The 25,675-nt window shown below is 38.1% G+C and overlaps 2 protein-coding genes across 4 annotated transcripts in view; both read left to right on the top strand.

Moving 5' to 3' along the window:
* LOC109535347 (Krueppel homolog 1) overlaps positions 1–9,609 on the top strand; it is a 15,947-nt gene extending 6,338 nt beyond the window's left edge. The window contains exons 2-3 of one of the 2 annotated variants that reach the window (XM_048662457.1): positions 4,327–4,653; positions 7,542–9,609. In XM_048662457.1, coding sequence (XP_048518414.1) covers positions 4,584–4,653; positions 7,542–9,031 — 1,560 coding nt within the window. In that variant the 5' untranslated portion in view covers positions 4,327–4,583 and the 3' untranslated portion in view covers positions 9,032–9,609. The remainder of the gene's footprint in view (positions 1–4,326; positions 4,654–7,541) is intronic. The other variant, XM_019901236.2, reaches the window with a different exon arrangement.
* Positions 9,610–13,531: 3,922 nt separating this feature from the next.
* LOC109533233 (glutamyl-tRNA(Gln) amidotransferase subunit A, mitochondrial) lies at positions 13,532–25,611 on the top strand. Of its 2 annotated transcripts, none has more exons than XM_019898498.2 (8): positions 13,532–13,696; positions 13,749–13,973; positions 15,417–15,679; positions 15,734–15,973; positions 16,023–16,170; positions 16,226–16,443; positions 19,418–19,620; positions 25,437–25,611. In XM_019898498.2, the coding sequence occupies exons 1-8, from the start codon at positions 13,664–13,666 to the stop codon at positions 25,595–25,597; spliced, it is 1,491 nt and encodes a 496-aa protein (XP_019754057.1). In that variant the 5' UTR covers positions 13,532–13,663; the 3' UTR covers positions 25,598–25,611. The 2 variants fall into 2 exon arrangements, with proteins under 2 accessions (XP_019754057.1, XP_019754058.1); XM_019898499.2 differs by lacking the exon at positions 25,437–25,611 and adding an exon at positions 20,743–21,516.
* Positions 25,612–25,675: the final 64 nt, after the last annotated feature.

Consider the following 25,675-nt stretch of genomic DNA (forward strand, 5'->3'; position numbering starts at 1 on the left):
GAGTTACTTTAATTTCCAAGCACATATGAGCGATCTCATAACATCTGTCAACCAGCTCCTCATCTAGCAGACTAACCCCGCCTAAAAAAGGTTCCTACTCGGTATTTCCACACTTATCCCTATAAACACAAATTACATCCAGAGGAGGTACTGCCACTGTGTTAAAACCTCGACCTGTTGGCGTATTATTCGCTTGTGCGGCCGCTGTAATTTGCAATCATTAAATCTATAATTCCTCTTTGCAGTAGGTAGGTAGTTGACAATAACATTATGTAATTTCAAGTACGGCTGGTCAGGCCTGTACTGGAAACGTTCGCCTGCTGGAAGAATGACTATAAGATAATCAAAAACACTCGGACGCTTCGCGCTTAGTTGAGTTGTACCACGAATATGAACATTTTGTTTTTTACATTGATTGAAATCGACATAGTTTCTAGTGCTGGGCACTATCGAATAATTACTAAATGAATGATTGCAACTATCGAATTAATTCATTCATTGAATAGTGCGCGCTAGGGATGGACATCGATCCTRTAACATTGATGGTAGCCATCGATGTTGACGGCGAAAGAAAATATCGATGTTAGGGAAACATCGATGTTCTGATAGTTTRCCGTTGCATACAAATTTCAMATTGATTAATTTAAGCTTAAATAAATTTKATTTYACTACTACTATGACAATAAATAATCGACTAAATTTATTCAACTWGTAGTTGCCACATTTTTCGGTCAACTGACTGCAAAAAGAGGYCTTTTTCGGGTGCAGCTGGAAATGGGCCGCTATGCCGCGGTATCGTTTGTATCGGCACTATYAAAGAGTTTGCAGATATCGCAGAAAATGTTTCTATCTRGTATCAACATYTSAAATGTCGCCTCCTTCGTCGCTTTGTAAAAAGTTTTRAAATCYCTTTCCAGCTTCGAACTTGGGACAAAAATCAAATGATTTTCTGTCAAAAATCAACAGAATAAGCRAAAGTTTATAATAAATTATTTGGAAAACTCGTCGAGTAGGGATGGGACATCGATGGTAACCWTCGATGTTRACATCGAAAAGTAATATCGATGTTAGGAAAACATCGAAGGCAGAACATCGATGGTTCAAACGTCGATGTTCTGATAGTTTGTWGATAGTTGATAGATAGATGATAGTTTGCAGTTGCATACAAATTTCAAATTGATTAACTTAAACTTAAATAATTTTATTTTACTTCTACTATGACATTTTAAAACAGTGCATTGTTAAGTAATCGACTAAATTTATTCAACTTATAGTTGCCACATTTTTCGGTCAATTGACTGCGAAAAGAGGCTTTTTTCGGGTGCAGTTGGAAATGGATCGCTATGCCGCGGTATCGTTTGTATCGGCACAATCAAGGAGTTCGCAAAAAATTTTTCTATCTAGTATGAACATCAAATGTCCGATGTTTTCAGTTGAGGATCTAACATCGATGTTTTATCGATGTCCCAAATTTCCAACATCGATGGTAAAAATATCGAACATCGAACGAATTACATCGATGTTTGTGAAACATTTCTCCCATCCCTAGTGCGAGCGATCTAGTGCAGGGTAGGAGAGTTACAAATTACAAACTTATATATTATGAAAATACAGGTTTCTATTAGTATGAACTAATAAATGCAATTTATACCTATAAATCCCATCAGCGTGAAATTATGCAATCCATTGTCAGGATGTTTAATACACACCACACGCAGTCTCCCAAGATGAAAGAAAATTAATTTTCGGGGCATGAGTTCTCCATATTCCAAGAAGGGCTTTGAAAACCTTGGATACGATATGAGCCGTTTTCTTTGAACGTGGTGAAAGTCCATTTTGATACAAGAATAGTTAATTATAAAAACGAATACAATTTACTATACACTTTTACATACACAAGCAAAAAATCCAAATCACATCGCCGAATTTGCATCGCTGTTCATAGGTTAAGCGCCGAAACCGATAAGAGACAAATTTCACTCCAATCTTCTGAAAAACTGAAAATCGAATCCAGAAATTGTAAACCGAACAAAAACGAACGGAAAGGAAATGGAGTCAAAATCCGAAAATAGCTTGTTTTAGAATCGCCCTTTGTTAATTTCACGTTTTCATTTCTTTTTTGCAAAAAAATATAAAATTAACAGAGAAACGACCGCAACGAATTCACCCGAACAGTGTGTCCGATTCAGGAGCAAATTTTACTGTGCCACTAATACACGAAAAAGCTGCGACTGAAACACTGAAATTTGGTGCACCCAATCTGCTAAACGAACAAGAACGAGCGCAACAAACACAAGAGAGCATGGCAAGAATTGCGAGTAGATTCATACGAAATTTCGATCCATTTTATGACACTGAAGCACAGAATTGTTCGCTTGAGATTCCCACTAGCTCTGATGTTTCTATGGAATTATGTGACTGAAATACTGAAATTTGAAGCCAAACATCCCCAACGGACAACGCGAACGCAACAAACACATGCGAACACGACTAGAAGTTCATGTAAAAACATGCAAAATTTCGGTCAATCTGAGGCCATTAAAACGCGAAAATGTTCGTTTGCGAAAGTTTGTGATTGAAGCACAAAATCGCCAACGAACAAGAACGAGCGCAACAGATACATGCAAACATGGCGGGAATTTCGTGTGAGTACATGCGAAATTTCGCTCAATATTATCACATTAAAGCATGAAAATGTGCGTTTGCCACTTTCCCTGATGTTACTCGAAGTCTGTAAWCTTGGAAACAAACAAGAACGAGCACAGGCGAACATGGCTCGAATTGCGTGTRAATGCAARGGAAATTTCGCTCATTTTGATGCCACTGAAACCCGAAAATGTTTGCCTGCGATTTCCCACTTTGTCTAATATTTMTTCGAGTCTGTAAAATTTGAAGCAAAAAASGTCGAGCGCAACAAACACATKCGAACATAACTGGAATTTGGTGTGAAAACATGCAAAATTTYGCTCAATTTGATGAGACTGAAACACGAAAATGTTYGCCGATGTTTGCATTTCTGCGYSCAGGAAAGTCTAGGACTAAAAAAACTGAAGRAAAAATCGCCAAACGAGCACGACAAACACATGAGAACATTTTCTTAKTTGATTTTCTGAGAATAAACCATGTCTTCGGACAAAATTTAYTTAAAAAATCGTCGCAGAAAACTACAACTGCTACCAGCACAAAATCCATAGTTTACAACAGCGTTGCCAAGCCTCGGAAAAAATAGTCAAATAACTGCTGAAAACACAAAATATAACAAAAAGTGAAATGCAAAAATCAAAAAATGAAAAAAAAAACGCAATTCGCACCAAACGGAAAATGGTTTTGCAAAACTTAACAGTTGGCTCGCGGTCAATAAGCAAACCAAAAAAAATTGCAATAGTCAAAGACCCAAGCGTCCCGGGTGATTTGCAAAAGAGGTTTTAAAAACTAACTTTAAGTTTCATTGTTCAAAATTCATTCAAGAAATCAAACAAATAATTTAAATTTTTTTCTAAAAGCACTCGCAAATGAAAAGTACAGGGGGAAAACAAGTTGTCACTTTTTATGAATTCGCGCTGAACTCTGAACTACGAATAATCGACATTGATTGATGTGGAATAATCAGAAGACTACATTCAGTTCGGGCAAATGCCCTGAACTTAATGCATTATTTTATTTGCCTTTTTTTACACTTCATGACGTGAACGTGATAATCACGTGAAAAATTCGTCAAAGACACCAGCTTTTTCGCGTCAGACTGACGAGATTATCACGGCACTAACATTGAAAACGTCACTTGTCACTTACATCGACTAAAACTCAGAATCCTGTCTTATTGACGGTTCTGACTAACCAAACTGTCGCAGTATGACGTACGCTGACGTCATAGTGCTTGGGTGGAGACGCTTTCGTGGCGTTCTCATGTGCAATCACATTCTGGGTTGAAGAACAATTCTTCAGTCTGTCGTTTTTTCTGTGTCCACTGTTGTGGAAGTTTTGGACCAGTGGTTTTCCAATTCTTTTTCGTCTTTCGCCTGTATCGACTTCGCTGCTTCCACAGCCATTGGCTCCAAAGCTGAGTTGCCGTCGCCGTTCAATTGTCTGAATCCCAGAAGGGTTTCTATATCAGTAGCCTCGCAAGTGCCCACTTTTGCTCTTTCGTGAGAGCTGAAGCAAAGCAGCAATTCCACTTCCTCAAAAAATATCTGGTTGTTAAACTGTTTACGGCATCGCAAGGTCGCGCGCAATGGCAACACTGTTCTCCAAGAGCATTTCCGGAAAATTAGATACATTTCCCGGTGCAAGCGCCTGGATGTTCAATAATCGGCAATGGAATTGTAGGTTAGCTATGCCCAGCATCCAGTTCGAGGAAAATTCGAAAAGTCTGCATTTCATTCCAAGTTAGCAGTGAGCCGGCCGAAGATGATGTGCGTTAAGCTGTTGGTTGCTGTTTTTCGTCCAGCAGCCAGGAAGTCTGAACCTGGATATCTATTGCATGTTTTGAGGTTGGATAGATTTGTGGTGGACAAACTGAGCAATGGACTGGGTCTAGGGCCAATTGAGGATTCGTCAATTTCTCACACCAGGAAAAGCAGACAATGTGCAAAACAGTCGAATTTTCGCTTTTACCTCGGGCAAAGACATGGACCTACTTGCTTCTCAAAGTCCGTAAGTAGCAAGTAGTTGAAAAAATGTGGGATTTTATCTGTAGGTTGGAAATGAGTCATGAGAAGCCTGCAAACATACAGATTCTTTGAATGGCTTTCGTAATCCCTTGGCTTAGATATTCGCCTGATAAAACGCTAAAAATGGGTTATTTTTAGTTCAATTTGCCTTGTTTGATGTCGCATTTTAGCTATAAAAAGGATATAGTGGATGGCTACCTATCCTCTCTCTGTCATATCTCGAAAAGTATTGGACTTGGAAACTTAGAAAGCATTTTATTTACTAAAGTGGCTAAGGGAAAATCCCTGAAAATAATTCCTAGTTATGTATTTTACCACAAGAGGGCGAAATTGAAGAGTTAATTTTTTAAACTGAAATTGTCTTGCAAATTAATAGACACGTTTAGTTTCCGAGCTTTGCCAGCAGTGGGGAAGCCATTGAAAATGTAACATGAAAAAAGGCGCAATTTGTGACACAATAACAATTTTGTCGGTTTAGCTATCTGGTTCTATGCCACATGAGAGTTAAAGCACTTACGTTTCACTTACCAGGAACCTAAAAATTACTAAAATATAACCAGCGGTTTAGAAGTGGCAGCGATTCAAATGTTTAAAGTGTCAACGAGGGCCCCCACTCTTGTCAAAGCCTGTACGTCAATGAGCTGTCAACCGAAACGGTGAAGAATTTTCTAATATTTGCCTTGCAATCGCGCCCTCTTTTGGTCAAATTAACTATGTTCTCCCCAGATTCTCTTAAGGCCACTTTGGTAATGAAAATTTGATTGGTGAGTTCAAAAGTCCAAACGCTCCCTGGTGACTAAAACTATAGCTACAAGTTAACTAATAATTTGACTCTTGTTTCGTTGACATTAGTGTTTACATCGGATTGTGATTTGTTTTATTTTGTTCGAGTCAACTTTTGCAAGCTTTTCATTTTTGCTTTTTTCTTATTCAATTTATTCAATTGCAACTGTCACTTCGATTGTTTACCAACTCCAATAGATAGATGAGTCAGACAAGTCTCAACTGTCACTCGGTGACGGGTAATTTGACGTTTCGCAGCGCCCCCTTCGCTACTGGAACTGGCGTCTTCGTAACTGTTCTTACATCAAAAGAGAAGAGACCGACATTTTTACGAGTCGAATTCTCACTCTTGACTTCTCAATTCTTAAATGTTATAGAAAAATTAGGTCACTTTCTTGCCTCTCTCTCGCACCAAAAACCAAATAAAGATACATTATTACATCATTTAAGGTAAATTTGTCAGGTGATCGCGGTGCGGTAAACCTGGGTAACACTGTGTTGAGTTGCGCTAGTGAGTTGTTGCAGCTCTTAAAGTTAACGAGTTATAACTCATCGGTTAATGAGTTATGAGTCATTTATTAAAGCGGATTGAAGCTTTACGAGATCTCAGACCGGAATTTTAACATCTAAAAAAGGTTATTAACACTTTTCTCTGAGTAACGTTTTACTACTTTTTTCAAAGAACTAAAAAAAGTTATCTCGATTTTTCCAGCAGCAAAACTGAATCCAAAGAAAGTCAACGAGTTTTTTTGTAAAATGGAGGTGTTTTGATAGAAAATTATTTGATTTTTGTTCCAAATTCGACGCTGGAAAGGAAATTTAAAACTTTTTCCACAGCGACTAAGGATTGGAAATTTATTTCATAATTTTTCAAGGAAAATACCTTAAGTTTTATCAACATTTTTAAGTAAAACTTTAGAAATTTGATCATTTCGAAGAAAGAGTAACTTGGCTAAAACTGGAAAATTATGAAATTTAGAAAACATTTTAAAAATATTATTAATAAATGGTCCTTAAAATAAATATAAAAACAAGTCAAATCAAAATTTTCCCAGCAACGGAACGGCGTTACTGCGCCGGTGCGTTGGGTTGGCGCAATAAAAATTAACTGATTTACCCAGGCCTACGGTGCAGCACATTTTCTTAGGATATTAACAACTTGTACAAGTGGTCAGGTTACAAACCGGTGAATGTGTCAACGTTATTTGTGCATAAAATTGCGTCACAAACAAGGGCTGGTTTATTACGGGTTTAAAGACTGCCGTAGAAAAACAATGAAAGATTTTGGACAAAAAAACGGTTTGAAAGAACGTCCATTGTACCTACTTATTTTCGGAGTAAAACTCAACAGTTTTCAAGCCCCAACATTGTTTCAACATATAATTGCGTCACAATCAAGGGCTGGTTTAGTGCGGGTTGGAAAACTGCCTTAGAAAAACAATTAAAAGTTTCGGGTTAAAAAACGATTTGAAAGAACGTCCATTGCACCTACTTATTTTCGGCTTAAAAAACAACAGTTTTCAAGCCCCTGGAGCCTGTTTGACCAAATAGGGCATTCACTGTGGTCGAACAGTTGCAGCAAGTCATTCCCAACATTTTTTCTCGTTCCGATCCATTACAGCATGAGCTTCTGTCGAAATAACAAAAATTCGATGCGTTGGGGTCTTTGCCCCCATCAATTTTCGGCAGTTCATTGTCCTCTGCGCTGGTCGTTACCCGGGGTTCTGAAACGCGTTTTGCCAACAACAGTGAGGTGGCCGGGTCAAAATCCGAATCATTTCACTGCCCCTCGGGCCCCTCACGCACTGGGCGGGGCAACGATTTTCCTTTCCGTGCGCTACGCACAATCGGAGCGCTTAGTCGATACCGAATTCCTCGGACGAGCGGTCGTCCACCGAGCCATTTTCATGAATCCTGTCGCGAAAGAGAAAGTGCTCACTCCGAAAATGATACGCAGTCTGTTGATGCGCTGCGCGAGTGCCAAGGACAAAAGTCCTGACAAAGCAGGCGAAAATGGTGCGTCTGACTGAAAAAAGACAAATTTCCTTTTAAAACAGTTGTCTGCAGTGATTGTTTGTTTTGTTTCAGAAGAAAGCTGGTCAATGCCGGAAATGGTGGGATTTTACAGTCAAACCTCATTGCCAGTATCGTCCGCATTGCATCCTTCCACCTCCGAGGACCTTTCCGTAAAGAAGCTGGTGTGCAGTCCCGATTTGCCATTGCCAGCGTTTCCCCAGGCGCAGGATCCTCAAGCACCGCAGATCGAGCAGTGCTCAACTTGCAGGAAAATGTTCGGCTCCAAGGCGGCCCTCCAAACGCACCAGCGCCAAGCCCACCTTAAAGAAGAAGGAGCCGATCCGTACCGGTGCAATATTTGCTCCAAGACATTCGCCGTGCCAGCTCGTCTCACCAGGCACTACCGCACCCATACGGGGGAGAAACCCTTCCGGTGCGAGTTCTGCGACAAGAGCTTCAGCGTGAAGGAGAACTTGAGCGTGCATCGCCGCATCCACACGAAAGAGCGGCCCTACAAGTGCGAGGTTTGTTCCAGGGCGTTCGAGCATTCGGGCAAACTCCACAGACACATGAGAATCCACACGGGGGAGCGGCCGCACAAATGCACGGTTTGCTCCAAAACCTTTATCCAGTCCGGACAGTTGGTGATCCACATGCGCACGCACACTGGTGAAAAGCCCTACGTATGCACGGTGTGCCAGAAGGGCTTCACTTGCAGCAAACAGCTGAAGGTCCACTCGCGAACGCACACTGGGGAAAAGCCGTATTCATGCGAAATCTGCGGCAAGTCCTTCGGCTACAACCACGTGCTGAAGCTGCACCAAGTGGCGCACTACGGGGAGAAAGTGTACAAATGCACCATTTGCAATGACACGTTCAACTCGAAGAAGAGCATGGAGGCCCACATTAAAAGCCACTCAGAAAGTGTGAATGTGGCAGTGCAACATCCGCCGCAGCCTCCAACTCCGCCATCCTCCAATCCTTCCAGTGAGTCGGGCGCGAGCGACAAGGAGAACTCCAAAAGCTCCATGGAGGAGGAGCTGAGCGCAGCCAGTCAAAGAACTCCCGACGCAGAGGATTTGTACTACTTGTGTTCCCGTAGTCGGCTATCGCCTTCTTATCTTCAGACCTCCTATCCGGCTTCGTCGGCGGGCGTTGAATTGCTGGCCGCAGCTGCCACTGCCAGAGAAAGCAGCGACTTCTACTCGCCATCCGGCCAGGACATTTTGTTCAGCTTCATGAAAAACTCGCCCCAGCCGCTTCGCCATCCCGCCTACTTCTCCAACGTGCCGACGCCGTCGGCCAATCTGAGCGCAGGCGACGACATCAGAAAGCGCGTTGAAGCCGCCTTGGTTCTGGACGAGATGAGCTGCTCAGAAGAGGAGCGCATTATGACGCCGCCTAGTTCAAATCCGGTATCGCCTGCCCCACCGGCCTCCCCCGACCCAGAGCTGAGTCTCCCGCCTCGGAAGCGGTCCAGGATGATCCAAAAGTCCATGGAAGACAGCATCGACCTATCGCCGGTGCGATACAGCGTCATACAGTACGCCGGGACCTCGTAAGACTGTGCAATTGACTCAATCATGTAGCCGTGTGTAGCTTATTTGTAATTAACTTTATTTTTGTTCTGTGATAAGAATTTTTTACGTGGCGTATTTAGTTTCAGAATCTAAATGGTGGTGCCTGTGGCGGGAACCTTGCAATAAAATATTCTTTGTAGTTGTGTGACCTCAAGAATGTAAATGAATGTGTAAAAACCCTAAATTAAGCCTTACATAGATAAAACGTTATCACTACCGATCAAGACCGCGAGATGAAGTTCAATTGTGAGCTAACGTTTTGTCTTCCTTCGATATTGTTATGATTTCTAGCTGGGATTCGGCTGGAATAAATAGGCAAATATTGTTCGGTTTAATAACAAATCAATTGGATTAGGTTATGTGTCGTTTTGTTCTTAAATTGTTTTCAATGTTATTTTTTTAAACAAAGACGTACTGTACACGTAAGGCTGAGCCGTAGGTTTTTCTCAAATCGATGGTCTTAATTATTGTATTATTCCGTAATATTGTCGTAGTATCTGTATTTATATCTACATTTAAAAAATATATATAAACACGAATAATAAATATTAGACTTTTCACATGTGGGGTTTAATTTTTTTTATCCTGCCCTTGAACCATTAAATGCGCAAATGCAGATTGGTAAGTATAGTGGGCAACAAAAGTCGCCTGGAACCTAATGAGTTAATAATATCTAATAATGATAATAACAATAACAATCTTTATTTTATAATTAAATTTAATTAGACTTCGAAGCGATTGGTCGATGGACAACACAGATTTTTCAAAAATTTGCCAAGCAAAAGCTAAAGATTCCTGAATGCGGTCCATAACATCACTCGAAAGCGAAAATGGGCGGTTAAGTGGGGAAAAACTCACTGTAATTTGAAATTTCGGGGAGTTTCCAGGAGGTTTACTAAGGTGAACCGATTGGCCGTTGGTATAAATAGACTAGAGAATAAATAGAATAGAGAGTTAAAAAAAAAACTGTCAACGAAAACCCAAAAATATCGCAAGCCTGCCCTGAATATCGTTCAAAAGACAAAATATGTGGCTTTAAATGAGAGAAGCCTCACTTTAATATGGAATTTCTGGGAGGTTTCAGGATTTTTTTAGATGCCGAATCGATACCAAGCGATTGGTCGTTGGACAACACGGATTTTTCAAAAATTTGCAAAGGAAAAACAAAAAATTTCTGAATGCGGCCCATAAGATCACTCGAAAAGGAAAATTGGTCGCTTCAAGCGAGGAAAAACTCACTTGATTCGGAAATTTCTGGGAGTTTTCAGTATGTTTTCAGTTACTAAGGGAAAACGCTTGACCGTTGGTATAAATAGACGGATTTAACAAAATTGTTACCGAAAAACTAAAAATCTCTCAAGCCTGCCCTGAAGATCACTCGAAAGAGAAAATATAGGGGTTTAAATGATGGAAACTTCACTATAATAGGAAATTTCTGGGAGTTTTCCGGATTTTTTCAAATACCAAATCGAAGCGATTGGTCGTTGGACAACACAGATTTTTCAAAAATTCGCCAAGGAAAAAACTAAAATTTCTGAACGCGGTCCATAACATCACTCGAAAGAGAAAATGGGTTGCGTTAAGTGAGGAAAAACTCACTAGAGTAAGAAATTTCTGGGAGTTCCCAGGAGGCTTTCTGTTGCTCAGAGGAAACGATTGGCCGTGGATATAGATAGACCGATCTAGAAAAAATTGTCAAGAAATAATCAAAAATCTCTCAAGCCTACCCTGACTATCTCTCGAAAGAGAAAATATGTTGCTTTAAATGACGGAAACCTCACTTTAATAGGAAATTTCTGGGAGTTTTCCGGATTCTCTCAAATACCAAATCGAAGCGATTGGTTATTAGACAACACAGATTTTTCAAAAATTCGTCAAGCAAAAGCTAAAAATTTTGTGTCAGTGAATTTTATTTAATATGGAGATATTTAAGGTTTTGTATTTGAATAATTTTCAAAGTATGGACACTAATTTTGTATTTTTTAAATATTAAATTGATTTAAATTTTTAATGAAACCTTTTTCAAATTGTGTTTAACAAAATTTTTTAATTTTGATAACTTCAAAAGGACTTGCTTCACGTTCAGAGTCAGCAGAAAGCAAAAATCCTACATTTACAAAATAGTAACATCAGGATCTCAACTGAAGCAAAAGGTTGAACTGAAAGTTCTGCATCTACATGGCAAACTTACCGAAAGCTACATCGGTGGCACCTGGAAAGACAGGAGAAAATTGATTTAGTACAGTAAAAAATGCGTCCCAAACCATTAAGAATAAGGAATGTAAAGAATGCAAAAAACTTCGGTTGCTTTTGGAAAAATTACACTCAGTTCAAAGTAAAGAATTCACAGATCATAAAAAACATCAGCAGCTTCATGCAAGCTAGCGCCCCATCCTCCATTTTCTGACCCTCAATAAAAATCTACTCCGAATAGAAAACTTAAATCCTGCAGATCGCAAGCAGAATAAGCTACCGCACTTGCTTTCGGACGTGAGGATGTAAGAACGCGATTCACACAACTTTCTCAAAACAAACTCAAAATTTCCAAAAACTTCAAGTTTTCCTCAAAAAATTCAATGCCATTTATTAGCTGGAATCGTTGATTGAAATAGTATATATACTCTTCAATCAACGCTGAAATTTCGAAGAACAGGCGCAAGTATGGTTTTAATCTTGATCTGGACCGCTTATAGCGTAGGAAGGGGCTTTACGCCGGAAAAGGCAATAGTCGGACGGATACTGACCGCTAAAAACTCCTACACGATCGTTCGGCAAAAAACGATTGGTTTATGGTTTTAAATTTGGAAAAAAGTGCGGAATCTGAAAGGTTTGGCCAGGATAACACGCAACGTTTTAACGTGCTATCCGCCAATGGCTAAACTTACCGAAAGTTGCATTGTACCACCTGAAAAGAAAAAAAAATCCGTAGTAATATAGAAACTTAGTCTAAAATTGTCATTATATTCTCTTCCTACCTGGGTTTCAGTCAAAGTGTGAAATAAATTTTTTATATCGTTTATTTCATAACGTTTCGGCGAGACAATAGCTCCTTGCTGTCTTGAAACCTCAAATTTTTTTGAATTATAGTCTACATTTTCTTCAGAAAAAAAAACAGTCTAAAACCCAGTGATTTGATAGGAAAGAAAACGAACTACAGAACTGAATAAAACGTGAATTGTTTCGCGAAAAACTAAACTCCTTTCAAGATAAGGATTTATAAATTAATAAACCTTCTTACCTGCTTTCTGCAAACTGGCGCTCCATCCTCCATCCGTTTATCCTCAAAAATCACACACTACACTTGAACGCATAATGAATATTCACACGAAGTTGAAAATAAATGTGGATTCCACTCAGCAATTAACAGGTAAGACGATCGACCGACGCGTCTAAATTGCACTAAATTGGTACTTTCATCTCGTTTATGAACAAAATACCGACGTCCAATTTAAGGGTTTGGAAAAAAAACTTGAAGAAAATTTGTAACAGGTAAAAGTGATTCTTTCGCCATTAAAAACAGTGGCGAAAGTATCCACCAGGGGATCAAGAAAAGTTGCTTTCTCGGGTACTCACATCATTGAAAGCGAAGGATTAATTAACTGGATTTTCACGCGAGCTTTCTCATCTATATTTTGCCGGATGTTTAAAAACGCTTCCAGTTTCCACATTTTAGTATTGATTTTGTTAGTGATTGGTGAATGAGAAAATTTGCTTTGGATAGCGGGTTTGGGACTGGAGCACACGTGTTTTGACGCATTCTCCAGATTCACTAGAGAGTATCAAAAATGGGCCTACGTTTCTGGAAAACTTTTCAATTACCAAAAAGGAAAAAATACGCGAATTAGGCTCAAAACGGACTTTAATGTCCCCCATTAAAACATTGCTTCAAAAAACATATTTCTAATGCACGAGTTTTCAGACTGAGGTAGAAACGGTCCCAAGAAAAAGATAATCCAGTTAACCAAGTAGCGGGCAGAATTTTTGGGCAACAATTACCTTAACTACCTACTAAAACCAAACAAATAAAAATCCAACTAACATTTCTCAATCACAAAAAAGCAATATACTTCGGCACATATTTACACTTATAAAACCGACTAGACTAACATGAAATCATAGAATCAGTCCCATTTAACTACGTATTTCCAGGGCTGGATCTTTGAGACTGTCCCAGGAACCTTCAGCCAACAGTTTCTGCTGTTCCAGTTTCTTTTTCTCGACAAACTGGGGCCTTACTTCGGTCAGATACACATAACCTCGGTACGCCATGTAGCCTGAGCCCACTACAGTAGCTGCTATGCATGTATTCACAAACCCTTTGTGAAGGTAATTCGCTATTATACTGCCTTTAGGAACTTTCCTCATGATTGTTCCAGAAGGAAATTAGCTTCTAATTCGATTAGTTGGGTTAAAAACCTAACCCTTAACCTAATAGATAGTAAAAGTCAAAACAAACACGTTTGTACGAAGGCTGAAAGAAGAACAAAAAGTGTAGTAACAGTTAACCTCATCGCAGTCATGTGTAAACCTCACTTTTCCTAAAATAGTAAATACATATTTTTAAAAGTGCGAACAAAAATATACCGGAACCACGGGCGTTTTTTTGCCTTTTCAATGGAAAAGGTGTTGAATACCAACATAAAAAATGTATGCAAAATGTCCGGTTAAATCAATGCATGCTACACGTTAAACTTTGCAGGTTTTCAGGCTACTAACAGAGAATGTCGTTACGCCGAAGGCGGTGATCGAGACAGCATTAAGCCGAGTGAAACAGTTTGAAAACCACAATGCTTTCATTGCAGTTACAGAAAGTCAGGCGAAAAGGGGGGCCGAGAGGTCTCAACGACGGTACGATGCGAATCAATCTTTGTCGGAGCTAGACGGGCTCCCCATTGTAGTCAAAGATAACTTCTGCACCAAAGAGGTACCTACTAGAAGTAATAGTAATAGAAGAATTAGAAAGAAGTGTGGAAATTGTCTACATCTGCCCCTCGATAATAAAAGAGTAGTCACACACGCAAAAACCTTTGTAGGGCGTGAGGAGGCGCGTGTGAACACACCCGACAGAATTTGGGATAAAGCAATAAAATATGCACTTTTTTATATCATACGTCATAAAAATATTTCCAATGTTCTTTTAAAGTGGAAAAGTTTGAAATTAACGCGCATCCTGGAAACCGCTCTTTGCCTTTGGTCAAATTTTGAGAACCGGTTAAGCTGTGAAGCTCCAGTTGTTACTGCCTGATAGAGCATTAAAATACGCACTTTTTTATATCATACATCATTTTAGAAATATTTCTAGTCTTCATGCGAAATGGACAAGTTTGAAATTAACGCGGTTCCTTGAAACCGTTCTTTGCCTTTGGTGAAAATTAGAGAACCGGTAAGGCTGTGAAGCTCCAGTTGTCACTGGCTGATAGAGCATTAACATACGCACTTTTTTTTATATCACACGTCATTTTAGAAATGTTTCTAGTTTTTATGCAAAATAGAAAAGTTTTAAATTAACGCGAATCCTGGAAACCGCTTTTTGCCTTTGGTCAAATTTAGAGAACCGGTTGAGCTGTAAATCTTCAGTTGTTACTGCTCGATAAAGCATTAAAATACGCACTTGTCTCTAACAGACATTATTTTAGAAGTATTTTTAGTTTTCATGCAAAATGGACAAGTTTGAACTTAACGCGGTTCCTTGAAACCGCCCTTTGCTTTTGGTGAAATTTAGAGAACCGGTTAAGCTGTGAAGCTCCAGTTGGTCCTGCCTGATAGAATATTAAAACACGCACTTTTTTATATCAGACATCATTTTAGAAATATTTCTGGTTTTCACGCAAAATAGAAAAGTTTGAAATTACCGCGAGTCCTGGGAACTGCTCTTTGCCTTTGGTCAAATTTAGAGAACCGGTTGAGCTGTAAATCTCCAGTTGTTACTGCTCGATAAAGCATTACAATACGCACTTGTCTCTAATAGACATTATTTTAGAAATATTTTTTGTTTTCTTGCAAAATGGACAAGTTTGAACTTAACGCGGTTCCTTGAAACCGCTCTTTGCTTTTGGTGAAATTTAGAGAACCGGTTAAACTGTGACGCTCCAGTTGGCCCTGCTTGATAGAACCTTAAAATACGCACTTGTTTCGATCCGACATCATTTTAGAAATATTTCTAGTTTCATGCAAAATGGAAAATTTTGAAATTAACGCGAATCTTGGAAACCCATTAATTTCCATTTCCTTATCGCAGGTTTATAGAATCGAAGCGATTAACCCGCTGATCACTGACTTGCACTGGGACAAATCTCCATAAAGCTTGTTAAAAAAACCGTTTTATTGCGCCTCATTCCCGACCGAAAAACACAAGTTACAATTTCAGGTGGCAACTACATGTGCTTCAAAAATGCTGGAAAACTTTCGCCCAACGTACAACGCCACTGTGGTTGAGCGACTGGAAAGCGCTGGCGCGGTACTTTTAGGCAAATCAAACATGGACCAGTTCGCAATGGGCTCAGGAACAGTAGACTCCATTTATGGTCCTTCGAGAAACATTTGGGGGTATCAGGATGAATGCAACTTTCATATTGCTGGAGGAAGCAGTGGCGGCAGCAGCATAGCTGTAGCAACTGGAATGTGTTATGGGTAAAAAGCTGGTTGGTTTTGCCATTCATCAGTAAAATGTCTGTTTTTCCTTAGGGCAATCGGTTCGGACACGGGAGGATCAACAAGAAACCCCGCTTCATATTGCGGGGTCGTTGGCCTGAAGCCAACTTATGGTTTGGTGTCGCGATGGGGCTTGATCCCATTGGTCAACTCCATGGATGTTCCAGGCGTGTTGGCCAGAACAGTGGATGATTGTGTGAGCATTCTCAATGCCATCGCAGGGTTTGATCCCAAAGATTCCACGTCACTGACCAAGCCTTACAGGAAAATCAGGTAGTTTCCCTACTGGGATTGACTCAATAACCTGGTGGGTTCTCCCAAGACTTCCAGATGGAAAAAACATGTCCCTGAAGGGCCTGAAAGTGGGCGTTCCAGTGGAGTACTTCAGCGAACTTCTAAGTCCAGAAGTGCATGAAGTGTGGAATGAAGTGGCAAATCTGTTGGAGGCGGAGGGTGCCGAAGTCAGGCAGGTGATAACCCAAGAATCCCGTGAAGCCTCACCTTAGAACCGTACAATTTTTGCAGGTATCAATGCCCAACACCGAACACAGCATAGTCTGTTACTCCATACTGAATCAATGCGAAGTTGCCAGCAACATGGCCCGATATGATGGCGTTGAATTCGGTTATAGGTCGGATGATAATGAATCCACGGAGAAACTGTTTGCCAGCAGCAGGAGTTTCGGGTTTAACGAAGTGGTACGCAACAGGATCCTGACTGGAAATTACTTTTTGCTGACCAGGTATTTGAGTTGAGCAGGATTTCAAAGAACTACTGCGAGACACATTTCGAACAGTTTTTCAAAAAATAAATTCTCAAAGACCAAAAGAAAGATAGTCACAAGTCCAGAGTTGTGCGTTCAGTAAAGAAGAGTGCGCTCTAAATCTCGTGAGTTTTTTAAACCTTTACAAATTCATCACATAAAATCTTGAACTTTTACGCAACTGCAGACTCCTCAAGAAAAAAATCCAACTTCCAAACTAAAGCCAGTAGAAACTTGAGAGATTGGCATTCTGTAGAAGACGGTTTTTTGAAATGAAAATTTGGCGCAACTTGAACCTAAATGTCTAATATTCAATTTTCGTGTGACTTTTTGCTGAAAATTTACCAGAATGTACTCACGCACGTTGTTGTATCCGAATCGAGTTGCTAATTTTAGTTAATAGATTTATAGACTTGAGCTCATTCTTACCAGCTTTCTGCAAGCTGGGGCAGTATCCTCCATTTTCTACCCATTTATCCTCAAAAACTCTACCACACTTTCACAAACTACCGCACCTGCCATAAGGGCCACAATGATTATAAATTTACCATCTAAGACCGAAAACTATTGACCGATTTCGTCCACTGTCGGTAGCAAACTGAATATTCATACACCTTTTCGCAAAAAGTACAGGATAAAAATGATTATATAATGCGTTATTTGTTGGCCCTTTTGGTTGATTTAGTGATCTGCTCTTGGTCGGCAGTTTGTTTATTGTTGGCATTTTTGTAGAAACGTTCCGAGCGCCGATCTTTTCTGTATATTTTTATGCTTTATTTTAAACTTTGTCTCTTTAGTCTTTGTGACTTCTGCCCCTATGCACCAGCAGATTTTAATCGGGATTAAGCGTTAAACCGGATTAAGGCCCGGTTCCACCATCTCCGCTTAAAAGGTTAATCATCACGAAATTTATTTTCGTTTTTGTCCCGAATTCGACGCTGAAAAAAGTTTTTGTAAAATTTCTACAAAGCTATAAATTTATACGGTAATTTTTCGCGAAACACACCTCCAGATTGACAGGCATTTTTAAATGAAACTACAAAATAGAGCGTTTCCGAGTGGAAAGTAAAGCAAGAAAAAAATTCAGCAAAGTGTCCATTCAAAACTAAAGCAAAAATAAACCTTCGCTTATTCTGTTCTTTGTTTGATAAAAAATTATTCGATTTTTCTCCGCAATTCGAAGCTGGCAAGGGATTTCAAAACTTTTTACAAAGCTACGAAGGACGCGACTTTTCTAATAAAATTTATTTTATAATTTTTCGCGGTAATTACCATTAGTGAAAATGTGGAAAATTGAGCGTTTAGAAGAAAGAGTAACTGTGCCAAAACTGGAAGCTAGTGAAATTTTGAAGAACCTTTAATTATCATTAAGACTTCGTCTCTCATCCGCTATTTTTTATTTGTTAGTTGTTTTAAGATTTTCTTTATTAAGTTCCGGTTCACTGTTGTTCTGCGTTTTCATCACTTTGTTGAAGTTTGATGGTTTTCCTGTAAATTTGCATTGATTTGTTGTTGTCGCTTTTCTTTGATTTCTTCGCCGTTAAGTTTAGCTATTTTAGCTGATCATTTTGGTTGGACGGTTGCATCTTTTTCAGTTGTAGCTTAAACAATAAGATTATTAGGATTATTAGGAATTAGCAATAAGAGGATTATGATCAGAGCAAATGCCCGCACCAGGATAAGCTTTTGCTGATTGAACTGCGTTTCGGAATCTGTCTTTTTAAAAATATAATTGATTTTGTTTCTGACTGCGTTATTATCTGTATCAGCTGGCGATTTCCATCTATACCAGCGTGTTTTTGGTAACTAAAAAAGTGCCTGAGGTCTCTACCCGCTACACACACGTCCTGCTGACTGCGCCATTTCTTAACAATGCATTTATCGCATTTTAGCGAGAGTGCCTTAAAACTTCCGCAGAGCGATGAGGGTGGCGAGTTTTCCAAACAGTTGAATATATGCTTTTGCTTTCTCTGATTGTTTTTTAGGAAAAACCAGATTTTTTTCGTAAAAAATAACAATATAGCATTGTTTCGACTCTGTCTCAAATTCACAGGAAAAACGGGTATTCGAAAAAGACGATCAAAAAGACCAAACCATAGATACGATGAGTTTTCCTTTAAAAATCGATCTATTAATTTTTTTGCATAAAAGATTCAGTTTGCCAGTATTTTACAGTAAAACGTTAGGAAAAATTGCGTTTTCCTGTTTAGAGCGAAGTTTGTTTAGAAACTTAGACGTAAAAGTGAAGAATTTCAAATAATTGATTATAAACTTTCGCTTGTTCTGTTCGAGGAAATATTTTTGGGAAAAATCTAGTAAAAATTATTAGGGTTTTGTCCGAAATTCGAAGCTGCAAAAGGTTCTAGAAAAATGTGTACAAAGCTGCCAAGGAGGCGAGTGTTCCAATAAAATGTATCTTATAATTTTTCACAGAAAATACCTGAAGATTGTCAGTATTTTTAAGTACGATAAGTACTCGTAAATATAAAAAATAATGCGTCTTTTTGCGTAGAAAAAATTGTTTAATAAAAACTTTGCTAAAACTGGAAATACCTGAAGTTTTAAAGAAACTTAAAAAATCTTCAGAGCGTCGAGGAGCCAAGTGTTCTAATAAAAAACATTATAATTTTTCGCAGAAAATACGTTAAGATTGTCAGTATTTTAATACTGCTGACATGAAATAAATCTAAAAAACATCTAAAGTGGAAGGTCATCAACATTTTTCCAGCAACCGAACCGAGTTACTGCGCCAATCCTCCTGCTGGCAGTTGTACGAAGGTGTTGGTGATGAAGAAATTATTTTTCACGCTCACCTTGGACATATTTAAATCGAATTCGTATTTCGATTGTTAAATACTAATAAGCTGTCGGATGTCCAAACAATACAATTATTTCCCTTACCATTTCGGATACACACCATAAAATCTGAATTACATACAAACTTGTTTTGCAGGAACTACGAAAAGTACTTTAACAAAGCGCTTAAAGTTCGACGATTAATATCAAACGATTTCCATGATGTATGGGAAAACGTTCAAATCCTGCTAACACCAACTACGTTGACCACCGCTCCGCTGTATCAAGATTTCATCCAGAAAACGAATCGAGATCAGTGCGCCTTGCAGGATTACTGTACCCAGCCCGCAAATATGGCAGGTAAAGTTTCACAATTAATAAAATACCAAAATCTTGTAATGGAAAATGGCCATTACTTTTCTTGAATTTTCTGAAACATTTCTAGAATTGAATTTATTTTATCGATTTTCTCTCATCGATATAAAATGGTAGTTCTTACTGAACCGAAACAATTTTTTGTGACGAGTTACTCACTTGTCGGCAACTTGTTCAAACATGCAATACGGACGCGCCGCGTCTGGAAGGTGCGCGTGCTATATTATTGTTCAAACGATAATATTAGGAATCTTAGAAAAACTATTTTCAGTGTCTAATTTGGGACAAAAACGAAAATACATTTCTCCCGGTTTTTCCCGAAAATCATTAAGGTTTTCTCCAAAACATCACAAAACTAAAAGTTTTCAATCAAAAGCGCAAACAATCCATTATTTGCTGATGCTTTTCTACTTTCCTGACAATCATGGGGTTTTTTCAGCCCAAATGAAAAAATCATTTTGTTAGTAAATTCGCCCCATTCATCGCTTGTCGGGAATTTTAGAAACCCCTTTTCAGCTTTGAATTTGGCACAAAAACTAAATAATTTTATTTAGCTTTTACCGAATGATTAAGATTATCTTTAAAAAACGATCAGAGAGCAAAAGTTTACAAAAATTATTTGTAAAATTCGCCACCCTCATCGCGCTGAAGACTTTCAGTTCCCTTTTCTTCACGTTTAGGTCAATATTTCTAAACAAAACTCTAGTCTAAACAGCAAAACGTGTTTTTCATAACGTTTCACTATCAAATACTGGAAAACTGAGAGTCTCTTATGCAAAAAAACTAACAGATTGAATTTACAAGAAATCTCGTCGCCTTTATCTTCTTTTGGTATCGTATTCTAATACCAGTTTTACGTTTGAATTTGGGACAAGGTCCAAACAAAATGCTAGTGTCTTTTTCGAAAAAAATAGTTTTCCCAGAAAACGATCAGATAAAGCAAAATCATATAATCAGCTATTTGGAAAACTCGTCCTCTCAATGAAAATGACCTAATAAAGAAAAACTTTAAACAACTAAACATAAAAAATAGCGGATGAGAGACGAAGTCTTAATGATAATGAACAAAAGAAGAAAATGCAATGCAAATAACAAAGTTGGTTACAGACAACTACAAAGTCAAATTCGAAGACAAGTGAGAGACGCAAAGAAACTTAGATGGAAGAGTTGCAAAATAAATGCGACAATATCAATTTACACAAAAAGTTGAAAGACCTGGCAGGAGTTGAAAGAATGAAGAAATTAAACACACTTTTAAACACAGAAGGAAACATCATAAAGGGGACAACACAAAAATTAGAACGCTGGAAAGAATACATCGATAACTTATTTCAAGTTGATTAACATCATTTGAAGGGCGCTACAAAGAGGAATTTTAAAAATTTTGCAGACAATTCGATGCAGTGGCAGCTTACGGAAACCGGATAGTTTGGCGCGAGTGGAAGAGGCAAAAAGAAGAAACACTTTCACCCATCCTTCTAAGTTATGACAATTAAAAAATATAAGTTTTGCCTAAAAACGATCAGAGAAAGAAAAATGGTATAGCCAACTATTTGGAAAACTCGTCCCCTCCATGAAAATGACCAGAGAGCAAAAGTTTACAAAAATTATTTGGAAAACTCGTCGTCCTCATCGCTCTGTAGAATGTTTAAGTTTGTTCAAAATTTCCCGTTTTTGACTAAATATTTTCAAGCAAACGTTTCTACAGAGAAAGTAACTCAGTGAATTTTTAGGAGTTGGCACAGTGCTGCACCAACCTAACGCACCGGCACAGTAACTCAGTTTCGTTGCTAGGAAAATGTTGCTGACCTTTTTTAGTTGTCTTTAGACTTATTTTAAGGGCTCTTTATTAAGAATATTTTTAAACCTTCTTCAAAATTTCAGAAGTTTCCAGTTTTAGCACAGTTACTCTTTCTTCTAAACGCTCAATTTTCCACAGTTTCACTAAAGGTAATTTCCGCGAAAAATTATAAAATAAATATGATTAGAAAAGTCGCGTCCTTCGTAGCTTTGTAAAAAGTTTTGAAATCCCTTGCCAGCTTCGAATTGCGGAGAAAAATCGAATAATTTTTTATCAAATGAAGAACAGAATAAGCGAAAGTTTATTTTTGCGTTAGTTTTGAATGAAACTACTTTGCTGATTTTTTTTTCTTGCTTTACTTTCCACTCAAAAACGCTCTATTTTGTAGTTTCACTTGAAATGCCTGACAATCTGGAAGTGTGTTACGCGAAAAATTACCATATAAATTTATAGCTTTGTAGAAATTTTACAAAAAGTTTTCAGCGTCGAATTCCGGCCAAAATTAAAATAAATTTCTACCGTTTTTCCCAAAAACCGATCACAAAACTAAAAGTTTTTAATCCAAAGCGCAAAAAACCCATTATTTTCTGACAATCATGGGGTATTTTCATCAAAAAATTACATAATTATTTTTTTTTAAATTTAGCCTATAAACCAAATAAATTTATTTAGTTTTTTACCGAAAGTAATTAAAATTATCTTGGAAAAACGTGTGCAAAAGTTTACAAAAATCATTTGGTAAATTCGCCACCTTCATTGGTCTGAAGATTTTTACAGTTTCTTTAAAATTTCAGGCCTTTCCAGTTTTAAAAAGGTTTTTGTTAATCAATTCTTTCTACCAAAAAAATTTCTAAAGTTTTACTTAAAAATACGCAGTGCTGCGCAAATGGGTTGGTGCGCCAACCCAACGCACCGACGCTCAGTTCCGTTGGTGGTAAAACGTTCCTCATAAAAAATGTTGATGACCTTTTTTGTTTAGGTCATCGGTAAAAGTGGTATAACTCATTAACCGATGAGTTTAATCGAATCGACTTTGTTCTGATTAATTGCAGATTCAAATCAAGTATTCAGAGTGCAAAAACCTATCCAGGCATGGATGTAGGATCAGACCACAATCCGGTCGTTATCAAACTAAGACACAAGCTAAAAACAATAAGCCGAAGGAAACCAAAAAAGTGCAATATTGAAGCACTTTGAAAAATAGTGATTAAAGAAAAAGTAACTACCAAACTTAATGAAGAACTGAAAGAAATATTGTTTCTTTCGGGACATAACGGGAGATGGGGGAATGGAAGATGCATGGCAGACCTTAAAAAGTAAGCTAGTTGGAGTACAAAGAGAAGAACTAAAGAGTGAGGACAGTAAGAAATGGATAACATTCTGGAACTTATGGGAGAGAGAAGAAAACACAAAAACAATGCACAATTATGCAAAGAAATCCAAAGAACCATCGATACAAAAATGAAAGAAGCAAAGGAAAAGCGGATAAATGAAATGTGTAAAGAAATAGAAGATTTAGACAGAAAACATGACACATTCCACCTCCACAAAAATTTAAAAAACCTCCTATAATAACACAAAACAAAAGATACCCATCCTAAGTGATAACAAAGAAAGAATAATTACAGAAAAAAGCGAACAGATGCAAATCTGGGAGAAATTCAAAGAAAAATCTTTCGCGGATAACAGACCTGAATTGCAACAGACGCCGACGTGGGAAGTGGAAGACCCCCAATCCTAGACATAGAAGTTAAACATGCCATACAGTATGTAAAGAATAGGAAAGCTTGTAGCCCAGACGAAATATAAATAAAAAACAACATAAAACTACTAACACATCTCTTTAATAACATTTATGAAAGTGGCGTAATACCAAAGGAATGGCTTAAATCAGAATGCATAGCTATACCTAAGAAAGTTAACTCCCGAAAATGCGACGAATTCAGGCTCATTGGCTTGATGAGTCACTTGCTAAAAATATTCTTGAATATCATACAGAATCGTATCTACAGAAAATGTGAACTAGACATAAGTGACTCTCAATTTGGATTTAGAAAGGCCTTAGAGACCAGAGAAGCTCTCTTTACAACTGAAACCCTAATTCAGAAATGCCTCGATCACCAGAAAAAAATATATCTAGGCTTCATTGATTATCAAAATGCTTTTGATAGAGTGCAACATAGAAAACTTTTGAATGAATTGCAGAAGATGAAGTTAGACGGAAAAGGTCTCCGCATAATTCAAAATCTTTATTGGAACCAAGAGGCCACCTTAAAATATTCTGACGATACCACTAAAGGCGTCCACATTCAAAGAGGTCCATTGCTCTTCAACTTATACTATGAATGCATATTCAAAGAAGCACTAGACGATGTCGAAATTGGTATAAAAATAAACGGTAAATATATTAACAACATTAGATATGCAGACGATACCGTACTAATTGCAGAAACTGTAGAAGATTTGCAAAACATATTGGATAGAGTCAATAATGCTAGTGAGGCAATGGGACTGACGATAAATATTCAAAAAACTAAAGTAAAGTCCACAAGTTCCGATATTTAGGAGTAGTAGTAAATGATAAGTGAGATCCAGATGTTGAAATAAAAACACGAATAGAACAGGCCAGGAACATGTACAACACATGGAAGCAAATTACCTGTAATCGTAAACTAGGCTTAGACATTCGACTCAGATTTTTTAAATGCTACGCTTGGTCTGTCCTTTTATATGGAGTTGAAGTGTGGACACTAAAATTAAATACCATGAGACGCCTAGAAGCCTTTGAAATGTGGCTCTAGCGCAGAATGCTCAGAATATCATGGACACAACACATAACCAATGAAGCAGTAATGCGCATCCTGAATAGAGAACTTGAACTAATAACAAATATTAAGAAAAGAAAGACCTTATACTTAGGCCACATAATGAGAAATGACAAATACAACTTGCTGAGACTAATAATTGAAGGAAAGATAGAAGGCCGGAGAGGAGTAGGCAGAAGAACAATGTCATGGCTACGTAACATCAGAACTTGGACAGGTATGAACGTTCAACAATTACTAGGAGCAGCACAGAATCGGGAAGATTTTGATGTAGTGATCGCAAACCTTCAGTAATAGAGTGCACCAGAAGAAGAACCGTTGAGTTAAAACTCAATAACTTAGAGAGCCGCAACAACTCAACACAGTGTTAGAGAGAAAAATCTTTAAACGGAAATAAGATTGAAAGAATAGGAATTAACGAAATAGTGGACCTGAATAAAAAATGCTAAAGTCAGAGAACACAGTAAAAATACTATTAAATTAATTTGGCATGCACATTTTTTTAAAAGTTCTTTCATTTAGTCTTTTATTTAATTTCATTTTTTATATACTTACTTACTACCTACTTGTTATAATTGTATCTACCGTGCAATCAGGCGAAGTACAGTATGAAGCAGTGGATCGTGTGCGCATCTTTTACCTTGTAGAATACAGCAAGCAAAGAAAAAGATGAGATTCCTAGCTAGAGTTGTCTCTATCTTTGTCCACGTTCGTTGTATTATATAGATTTTGGAACCGAAATGGGAACTGACCGAATTGGAAAATATTTTCTAAACCGAAACATAAAATGTTGCCTTGGGCCCCATCCGGAACGGAACAGTTATTTAGTTCCGGTCCGGGTCCTTGATTACAGCTCTCTGCATGGTGATAATCACATTATTAAACGTTTACGTTCAATTACAGTTTTTGGAAGATCCTTGTGTCTCAAGAAAATTTATTGTTCCCAGTTGAGTACTTGAACGGGTTAATAACTACAACCTACATTATTTTTTCTCTTTTCCCTAAACTTTCTTTTCGTAAATCGCATCGTTTCAGAGATACAGAACTTTGAAATAAAATTTTCCTTCCTTTCCCTCAAAACATTTGAAGGGGGCACCAAAGACCCCGCCAGAAGAACAACGTCGAATTTCAATTTTGCGGAATATATGAAGATAAAAGTTTGTGCTGGTTTTTAGGCGTTCCAGCTGTCTCAATTCCGATCAAGCTGTCCAGTGAGGGTTTACCAATCAGTGTGCAACTAATCGGAAGAAATCTTAGCGAGCCGATGCTACTAGCGGTAGCCAAATACATTGAGCATGTTGTCAGTTTTCCTCATTTTGTAAATAAATTAACTTGAGAGTTTCCAGAAAATATATAATTTTATTACTTCAAATATTTAATTGTGTTTCACAGTAGTTAGCAGGGATGGTCGGTA

Source organism: Dendroctonus ponderosae, unplaced genomic scaffold (assembly GCF_020466585.1).
Source record: "Dendroctonus ponderosae isolate FM_Combo_2020 unplaced genomic scaffold, Dpon_F_20191213v2 Dpon_F_20191213_11, whole genome shotgun sequence".
In the NCBI taxonomy this organism is placed as follows: domain Eukaryota; kingdom Metazoa; phylum Arthropoda; class Insecta; order Coleoptera; family Curculionidae; genus Dendroctonus; species Dendroctonus ponderosae.

Excerpts from the sequence above, each read along its gene's own strand:
- LOC109533233 (XM_019898498.2), top strand. The coding sequence starts at position 13,664 with ATGGAAAAGGTGTTGAATACCAACATAAAAAAT. Across the intron at positions 13,697-13,748 it reads TGAATACCAACATAAAAAAT|GTTTTCAGGCTACTAACAGA; the intron begins GTATGCAAAATG and ends TAAACTTTGCAG. Across the intron at positions 19,621-25,436 it reads CCAGCCCGCAAATATGGCAG|GCGTTCCAGCTGTCTCAATT; the intron begins GTAAAGTTTCAC and ends GCTGGTTTTTAG.